The sequence below is a fragment of the Tarenaya hassleriana genome, unplaced genomic scaffold, assembly GCF_000463585.1.
Source record: "Tarenaya hassleriana unplaced genomic scaffold, ASM46358v1 Cleome1, whole genome shotgun sequence".
NCBI classification, from domain to species: Eukaryota; Viridiplantae; Streptophyta; class Magnoliopsida; order Brassicales; family Cleomaceae; genus Tarenaya; species Tarenaya hassleriana.
The window spans coordinates 6,285,085-6,295,127 of NW_010960187.1; the positions used below are offsets into that span (position 1 = coordinate 6,285,085).

Sequence of the window (10,043 nt, forward strand, 5' to 3'; positions counted from 1 at the left end):
ATATATATATAATATATATATATATATGTGTGTATATATATAAATATGTTTATATATGTGTATATATGTATATCATTTCATTATATATGTATGTGTATAATTTTTAAATTTTTATTTTTATTTTTATTATTTTATTTTTATTTTGTATTAATTAATATTATTAAATATTAGGGATTGATGATGTGGCAGATGACTAGGATGCCACGTCAGCATTAAATAATATATTTTTTCGTTCAGGGTTTTATTTGCCAATTTTTAAAAGTATAGAGTTTTAATTGCCAATTTTTAAAAGTACAGTGTTTTTTTGGATAAAAAAAAAGTACAGGGTTTAAATTGCGACGAGAGAAAAATACAGGGTTTTAAATGGAATTATCCCATAAAAAAACGCAAGGAAAGGAATCATATGAAACCAAGACAAATCATACGTGAACTTGTCACTCATGGGCAATATAAATTGGTTTATATCTCTCGTGTGTTTTGCATACTATCAGGAAGATCAAAGATTTATCTTGTATACATTTGAAAGACAATGATCGTGGATTTTGACGTTATAAAAAAAAAATCCTCAAGATGAACTGGCTCGTCTTGCTTCTCTATAGAATCTTCCAAATGATTCGGTTCATCCCGGCTCTCCATAGGATCTTCTGAATGATTCTGCTCATCATGTCCCCTCTTTGTATGATCCGACTCGTCCCGACCCTCCAGAGGAGTTTCGATATGATCGGACTCATCATGGTTCTCCAAAAGATCTTCAAAACGAGCCGGTTCATCATGTGTCTTTGTATGAATCAGCTCGTGCTGCCTCTCCAAAGGAGTTTCGATACGATCGGACTCGTCTTGCCTCTCCGTAGGATCTTCCGTCTCATCATTCTCTCCGGCTTGGTTAGAAGTCCCTATTCCTTCCCCACAAAATCAAAATCCAATATATATTTCAATTATTGATATGATGGGGAACATGTAGTTCTATCATAACGTTGAAGCTCTTATTTTAATAGAGTATCACATTCCAACATATATAGAAGTCCCAACGTTACATTAACAACGGCTAAACCAAGAAACTGAAACTTTAATCTCAAGAGCAATTGGAACTCACACTTCTTCAATCTTCATCGTATCTCGGGTCCGACGCTTTCTGAAAGACACGAGAGGGTTAATTATTGGCAAATTACCAAAACGGAAGCATAAGCTAAAACATAAACCGCATTTTTTTTAGGAATTCAAACCAAGATTAGAAACTATAACGAAAATGAAGATATGGCACGACTGTAATATTAGGCATACAGACCGAAAGACTAAAAAAAAATATTTGTAGCGGTGTTGAGTTGTTCTTTTGAATTTCTGTAACGGTTACCATTAATGTGAAAAGATTAAATAGCAATTACTGAGTGAAACAATTAATTAGGTTGCGTTCGACCAACTCTCTCCCCGTACATGCAGACGTACCTCAAGTGCCAGTAAGAAATCCGACGTGGTAATTGTCTCGTTCCAATCAGCCTCAAATTTTGCGTGAAGCCGCATCATGAATTCTGACTTTTCTAGTGCTGAAATATTTTCAGACACATCTCTTCGACCAAACACCTTTTCCGTGCAATAGTATCTCTACATGGATCGTAAAGGAGGAGAGTAATATTTTTACATTAAAAGCAATAAAGACAAGATACATGCACATGCACGCACGTATATTCTGCCATGCATGAGGAAGTTCTTTGATAAGAGTAAGTACTTGAAAATCAATGAGAAGCATCAAACCTGAATCTCTCGGTTGTACACATCTAACGACTTCATGATCTCACGGCTACGGTCCTCTCTTGTCAGATCTTTGTCAGCGACACGCCCCTGATACAAGGTTAAATATCATTTTAATCAAACGATAAAATGAAGATTAATTGGGTTCATATACGTTCATATCAAAGGTTAATGGTCTTATATATATATATATATATATATATACCAGAGGGAGTAAGCATTCCAGGTGGAGAGCAAAATCGCAGAGTTCACATTTATAAGCAGGACCCGCTGGATCAAAAGGACACTCGCAAAAGTAGCACCTGGTGAGACTACCGGGCATGTCGGTCAATGAATATCTGAGCCTGACGATATGCAAGAAATCCCACTTGCACTTAACGTGAACCGGCAGTCCGAGGCACTCCACGTGGTGGCCTAAGCTACACTTGTCGCATCCATAGAACCAATCAGCGTCACACGGCTTCCTACAGACGTTGCATTCCAGAGTCGTTATCGTGCCTCTCTGATTGATACGAGCCCTGAAGTAACGGAGATTGTGTTCGTGACATTCGACCTCTAGTGCTGCCTCGGGGCAATTCACGTGGTAAACAACGGGTCCCCACTCACAAAAATCTTCAGTACATATATACCCGTAGTTATGAACCATTCGTCTGCAATCCTCACAACGCATTCCTCCGTTCGAACTTGTAAGGTGGAGAGGATGAAAGGACGAATGTGATGGGCGGACCACCGTTTGTCCCACGAGTTGAAGACACTGGTCGTGATATGTTTCTTCACATTGGGGACATGACGAGCCATTTCCATGTATAATCTCATCACATATACTGCAATCAACCGGTTTCGAACTTTGGAAGAATTGAACCAAGTTATGACCAGCCTATTAGAATATATGTTATGGCCAAAACAGTTTTTATAAAGATATGGGCAAATTAGTTTATTAGGAATAGTTATGGGTAAATTAGTTTTTGTATATTATGTTGCCCATACTCTATTGTCTCTTTTATGTGTATAAATAGATGTGTATGTAGAGAGAAATAAAATGGTATCAGAGTTTTTTGTGTCTTCATTTTTGTGTCTTCATTTTGCTTCCGTATGTTTTCTATGTTTTTTGTTTTTTTTTGTTTTTTTTTTTGTCAAAAGTTTTCTATGTTTTTGTTTTCTCTCTAGCCTTGATCTTTCGCTTCCTCTCCAATGACGGAGCTAGAAACCTAGAGCGAAAATGGCGAAATCTCTCTCTTTCGAAATCTTGAGCAAGTTATTTCGAAATTTCTATTTTTTTGCTTGCTTTCTCCTAATCCGACAATCTCGGAGTTGCCCTTCTATTTGTGGGTGGCTATTAGGGTAAACCCTAATTCTTGGTCGGAATTTATGATCCCATGTTTCTGGGTTCTTTCTCTAGCTCTCTCTGTTTCTAATCATCTTCTTCAAGTATTCTGTTTCTGGTATGATCGAACCTTCTTTCTTTTTTATTTTTTGTCAAAGCCATTGATGGCACCCTTATTTTGCCATTTTCACTCATTTAGGAGCTCCATCTTGCTTCCGCTCTTTTCAATAACGTCTTTCAATGACGTTTCTTGGTGATGAATTCACTTTTTGGTTACCCTGTGTAACTCATAGTTTTCATCTATATTTTCTCTGCGAAAATTATGACCGCATCTGGTCAATCTCATCTCTCTTTCAGAGCACAGATTTTATGTTGGACGTTGTCTATTCGTCCTTTATGTTGGTCTTGATGGGTCGCACGGGGACCTCGAGCACCGGTTCACAACCGGTCTCGGGTCTGGTCCGCGGGCTTGCGCAGCGGTGATGACGTTCAAAACGATTTTGAACGTCACAGCTAGGTGTTGAAGCAGCCAACACCCTCTTGAGGCAGCCAACACCCTCTTGATTCCGACCTTTTGATTCCGAATCTGAAGGTTGGTTGAAGATCACAGCTAGGTGTTGAAGCAGCCAACACCCTCTTGAGCAGTCCACACCCTTGGGATGGTTTCCAACACTTGGAAACTTGCTTGCTAGAGCACTTAAGAGATCAAATCTCTCTTTTGGATTCAAGAACACTCATCAACACTAGAGAGAGTTTTCCAGAAGTTCCTGTGGCTCATCAGATGGCCTAGGACGGAATTATGATCGACCTAATGATCCCCACCTGCTTCCCATTTGAGAAAAGGCAAGAAAAAGTCGAATTAATGATTCTGGAGCTTGGTCCGGGCGGACCAGAACTTGGTCCGCCGGACCGCACGTTAAAATGGCTCGGGTTGACTTTTGTCAACGTCTTGGTCCGGGGCTGACCAACCTTGGTCAGCCGGACCAAGACTCGACAAGTCTGCCGACACTCCGCGCAATCCCGATCCGGCGGACCAAATTCCTGGTCCGCCGGACCAGCCGAGTCCGGACCTGCCAACCCTGAGTCCGCCTGTTGTCTGGTCCGCGGGACCAACATTTGGTCCGCCGGACCAGACTAGTCCGAACCATCAGTCCGAGTCCGGGCTGACCTTCCGGTCCGCCGGACCGACCCTGGTCAGCTCCGGACCGGACCTGATTTTCGGACTTGTCTCCAGATCCAACTCTTGGTCCGCCGGACCAGACCTCAAAGACCAAGAAAAATCCGATTTTTCTCGTCCGTGTGATCCTGTCCATATATATCCATCCCTTATGTGTGTGACCCTTTAGGCTCCTCCGAAGACGGCAGTAAACACGAGATCCAATCTCGCTTTACAAATCATAAGCGGTCTCTAGCAAGACATTATGATTATCCACATCGGAAAGAGTTAGATGTGATCTAACCGAAAAGCCAGAGACAGCTCCAACGATGATCCTCTTTGTCTCACGATATCATAATCGAACTCATAGTTCGAATGCTTTGTCGTATCCCGAGTAGACTATTAGAGATAGATGACATTCATCTATAGTGTGGCCACACATTTCCACAGTCTCACTCCTACGACGGGCCCAAGCGATATCTCTCTCTTTCGAGAGGGACAAAGTTTCATCTTGACTATCTACTATCCATTACATGATTCATAATGTACCCGAGCCACGCCTTTATAATCATCCGGTTAAAGACGACGTTTGACGCAGTCAAAGTACATTACTCGTCACGATGGATACAATAGATATCTCAGGTCCGAGGATCCAAAGTGAACCATCAAGTGAGATTTAAGTCATGGATAAATCCAAACGACAATCTCACGCGAGTCATCCAGTCACTTGTTCCAAACAAGTACCCATGACCGTAATCCGTATCCAATACGTATGATCATCATTATGATCATCTATTACGCCTCATGTTAGTCTTAATTCATCATCGTTCCCACAATGACAAACGACTAAGGAATTTAGGATCATACATTACGATCCATGGATAATCATTATTTATCAAATATGCAAAATAAATAATGAATAAATAACGTATTCATCCAATAAATACATCGTTTCATACATGGTTCTCATATCGTATGATCATTCTAGAGCATCATATCCATCAGCTCTTTTACGCTTGATCCGTAAATGAGTAGCACCTTTTTTTTTGGTACATCCGACTTTGATGGTCATTTTTTCCCCGTGCCGTGAAGGCTTATTTATCGCTGTGGAAGCGTTTATCGAGCCGTGGAGCTCGTGTCGTGCCGTGGAGGCATTCTTCGTGCCGTGGAGGCATTCTTCGAGCCGTGGAGTTCATTTCGTGTCGTGGAGGCATTCTTCGAACCGTGGAGGCGTTTATCGAGCTGTGGAGCTCATTTCGTGCCTTCGAGCCGTGGAGGCTTATTTCTCGCCGTTGAGTTGTTCATTAAAGCATGGATGCCAAGTCCCACAAGAGTTTTTTTTTTGTGTAAATGGAGCCACTCACTCAATAGAAGGAATGGCCATAACATTCAAATTAACAGAGTGTTATTTTTCGACATTATAACAGAAGATCTTACAGAGATGTTCCCTGAACTGAACGAACCTCCCCCGATCTAAAACGCTTAAGCAGCTCCTCCATCTTCGCCCTCAGAGGGATAAGAAATAATAAGAAAAGCAAATATGCTATTATGGGCCAAATAATGCGCAAGGGCCTAGGAAATGAACATTGATAAAACCTTGTCGGTCTCGATCTCTGTCCGGCCACGGAAACGGACAGAACCGCCTCAAGTCGAACTTACAACGATCAGGTGGAGAGGTGAGTCCTTGGAGTAAACGATTGATTGAGGGGGTGTGTGTGGATGATTATAATCTCCTAAAATTACAGTTATCCCTGGCTGAGGTCAAAGCCTTTGATGTATGTTCATAAGCTGACGCATTCACACCCTTCAACTTTCTCTTTGATTTTCGTTCTTTTTTCTGTTTTCTATAACCTTTACGGAGTGCAAACAAGTTTATGCGTGATGGGTGATCCATGCTTCTGCTGTTTATCCTTATCGTCCACGCTACAAATGGAGTTGTGCTCATCGTATGTTATTCTATTGATAACTGCCAACTTGTGCATTAAATTAGTAGCAGCATTCGGTGTTGATCTTGTTGTGGCGTTGTCAAGTAGTTCAAGTGACCATTCAAATGGAATATGAAATGGGCGCTTTGGATATGGACGCTGATGGCTGCTCATTATCGGTGTCGTGGAAGAAAATTTCCAGTTTCTGTATTTTAGCAAGTGATGTTATAATAATCATCAATACGATATGGTTGTCCGTGGCGCCCCGCTCGAACCATTTTTCAACTTATAGGAGAAATATTAAAACAATCTATTGCCTGGGTATTAAAGAGGACATCCAAATGATCATTTAGAAACAAACGGTGCGCGATTTGGATAAGAAATGAGAGAGTTATGAGCAATCGAAGTCAGACCAGAAACCTGAAATCGTGCAATGGTTTGTTGCTTGGGTTTGAAATATGACATTGCAATGAAGATTTAGAAACAAACGGTACTCAATTTGGTTGAGAAACGAGGGAGATATGCGTGAATGAAAGTTTAATCACTTTCATCTTGTGGGGGCATATTAGAATATATGTTATGGGCAAAATAATTTTTATAAAGATATGGGCAAATTAGTTTATTAGGAATAGTTATGGGTAAATTAGTTTTTGTATATTATGTTGCTCATACTCTATTGTCTCTTTTATGTGTATAAATAGATGTGTATGTAGAGAGAAAACTCTCCCATTTCTATGAAATGTAAAACAGCCATACACCTTTTCTTCCCTCTTGCCACTTTTTGCACCAACCTTGTATCTCCTCTCGCGCATCTCAGACAGATGACGTAACCGCATGTGCGACAGAACAGATTGAAACCCTCGAAAGCTCTTTTGCAGATATCGCATTCAATGTTCTCGGCCGGAGGCACTGGCAAGAGCGTGAGAGGGTGGCTCCTATGAAACCGTCGTGTTGATTGTTGTCCAAGTTTCGCGCATGCTTCATGTGCCATGAATTCACATTTGCGTGACACGTGAAACGCGCATCTATATGCCCGAATGTCTAGCTTATGTCTACACACCGAGCAAGATGTGTCGAAAACGTCCTCTGTGTCACCAAAACGTTCCAGCAGATGAGTGTGTGTTACATCAACAATCTGCATTACACGTTTAAAATCAAGAAAAAATGTCGCAGTCGATATTTTCGTCCATCCATGAAAACTCGGATTTAGAAAGGAAACGGCTTCAAGGTTCTAAGAACCTCGTACCTTTAGTTGGTCTCCATCGATGTCGCTTCTAGAGGATTCTCCATTAGTTCCTTTATCCTCTCTTGTCACATCTTCAACGTCGTAAGAATATAAACTTCGCAGGTACATTGGTGATGTTTTTTTCTGTAAATTTTGATCGAATATTATAGTATGTGACTGATTCGGAATTTTATTAATTTCTTTTGTTACCTCGCGGAAAAAGCATTCGACATGGGCATAGAACTCACATCCCTTGCAGTAGTAAGCATTTCTTCCATTGGTAATTATTGTCTCGCAAAAGTCAGCAGTAGAAATGGCAAGACTCGTCGAACGTTTTGCACCAAAGAGGATGCGGGTGATGAGATTCGCTCAAGAGAAAACTCGGTAACTTAAGACACTCGTAATGGAAATTCAAGTCGCATGTCACGCAATAGTAGTAAGAGTTCTTGAAGTACTTTTTGAAACTCTTGCATATGTGGCAGGGGTTTGCTCTGTTGAATGCGTACAAAGCCTTTATCGCAACATGAAACAGAGCATGCGGGTGACATTCGTGCTCCAAACCGCGTAACAAAGAATCGGCACACTCTATGTGGAGGTTTAATCCACATTCTACGCAACCAAAGGGAACTCCATTGATCATATCCTGACAAGCATCACAAATGATTCTACGCTCTCCGTGCTGAACATAGTTTAGATGCATCAGAGGATGAGACGGGTGAACGGGATGTCGAATCTCCCGCGGAAGATCGATACACCATTCATGGATAAAGGAGAGACAATATACACAGCCATAACATCTTGTCATGTGGGACACATCACCGTCACACATCAAGCAAGAGCTGCTGAAAACCGCTCCGAGCCTGCACAAGCGGAGCATGTGGCTGTGACTGTAATGATATATCGATTTCTCTTCCCATTCGCGAGTGATTTCCTTGGAAATGCACTCGAGATCAATCTTGATCTCGCACTCTTTGCATTCGTAGTAAGATCCGGAGGAGATGAACCCACATCCGCAGCATATGAATGACTGAGGTTTTTCGTCGGATTGGCGGAGATGGAAGTGTAAAAGATGTTGAGGATGGAGAGTGTGAGTTAACTTTGTATCAGAGAGCTCGAAGCAAGACTGACAGAGCTCAAACCCACAGGCATCGCAAGTGTGATGAATGGAGGTTTCTTTGAAGCACAAGCTGCATGTTCCATCGTCCCCTGCTGTCTCCGACAAGGACGAGGTACAGTGATGTGCAAACTGCTAAAAGAATAGAAGAAACAATTGCGATGGTTGTATTTTGCGTAATTTCTTTCCTTTATATATTGTTTCCCCAATGATTTATATCATTTTCACGTACAAGAGGGAAATTTTATATATATTTTTTTCCCCACCGTATGATACGTTTAAATATGAGATATACTTTCGTATCGATATAGTATTCGCAGGTTAGGAGCACAAGTAAGGAATAACCTTGAAGTAACGAATGAAGGAATTTATTCTTAAACGCACGCAAGGAAGGGATCATAAGAGAAAGATCACATGAGCAAACAAAATGTAAAGTATAAAATAAAGAAGAAGAAAAAAGCAGAGAAATTATAAAACGGAGGAGGAAACGAAACATGTTGTACAGTAATTAACTCAAGCGTGGTCTAGTGATGAGAGAACATGCAAAGCATACTCTCACCCTGGGTTCAAACCCAAACGTGGGGAGGGACATTCACATGGGTTTCCCCGGTCTTCTGAGAGATGTAGTTGGGCCAAAGGCCCGATGAACTTCCAGATTATAAAAAAAAAAATGTTGTACAGTAATGTCTGCTAAACCAGTAACTGATTTTGTAAACCAGGAAATAATTAAACCCGTTAATAACATCTGCATCGTATGATATGTGTGTAGGTAAATATGTGAATTTAGTAATTTGGAAGAAAACAAAGAATGGAATAAAAAAACGCAAGGAAAGGAATCATATGAAACCAAGACAAATCATACGTGAACTTGTCACTTATGGGCAATATAAACTGGTTTATATCTCTCGTGTCATTTGCAGATTATTATTCGAAAAAGTTTATCTGCAGTTGAATGATAGTTATTGCGAGTTTTCACGTTATAAAAAAAAAACCCTCGTATGAATATAGAGCAAACAAAATTTTATTTTTTTTAAAAAATTAATAAAAAACAAAGAAAAACTTCCGGTTTTTAGAACATTGAAGTGCTTCGTGCGTTGGTAACAAAAACTCAAAAGAAATAATAATGAAGGTTCAAACTAGAGTGCCGGAGAGAAACCACCCAAGAGGAGCATATGTATAATATTATACCATTTATACGTACATTCAACCATAAACAGCATGTCTACTGATTTTATTGGGCCGTAAGAGGTTGGGCCCAATAAAGCCCATCAAGGGAAATCGGAATAGGGAAGTAGTCAGAAGCACGACCGTTTTGATTTTTTCTTAATTTCGGGTCGGTTTGAACTGTGAACTTTTTGACGGACCTGAGATCAGAAACTTGGAGGAGGAAGAAGAAGAAATGGAGAGAGAGAGCGGATTGGTGAGTCTGTGCATGGAAGAGGCTTGCAAGAGCTGGGAGGCCATCGAGCGATGGCGTCGGCAGCGGCGGAGCCTCGAACAGCTTCCTCCTCACCTCGCCGATTCTCTCCTCCGCCCCCTCCTCCGACGCCGGT

At 41.0% G+C, this 10,043-nt stretch overlaps 2 protein-coding genes across 2 annotated transcripts in view; one reads left to right on the plus strand and one right to left on the minus strand.

Annotated features, from left to right (window-relative positions):
* Window positions 1-6,817: 6,817 nt before the first annotated feature.
* LOC104815022 lies at window positions 6,818-7,516 on the minus strand. The gene is made up of 2 exons (XM_010543307.2): window positions 7,398-7,516; window positions 6,818-7,286 (listed from the first exon to the last, which is right to left on the minus strand). The coding sequence occupies exons 1-2, from the start codon at window positions 7,503-7,505 to the stop codon at window positions 6,837-6,839; spliced, it is 558 nt and encodes a 185-aa protein (XP_010541609.1). The 5' UTR covers window positions 7,506-7,516; the 3' UTR covers window positions 6,818-6,836.
* A 2,352-nt stretch (window positions 7,517-9,868) lies between these two features.
* Window positions 9,869-10,043, plus strand: part of LOC104815028 (toll-like receptor 13) — a 3,671-nt gene continuing 3,496 nt past the window's right edge. Inside the window, exon 1 of the mRNA XM_010543318.1 lies at window positions 9,869-9,990. Within this exon, the coding sequence (XP_010541620.1) occupies window positions 9,890-9,990 (101 nt within the window). The 5' untranslated portion in view covers window positions 9,869-9,889. The remainder of the gene's footprint in view (window positions 9,991-10,043) is intronic.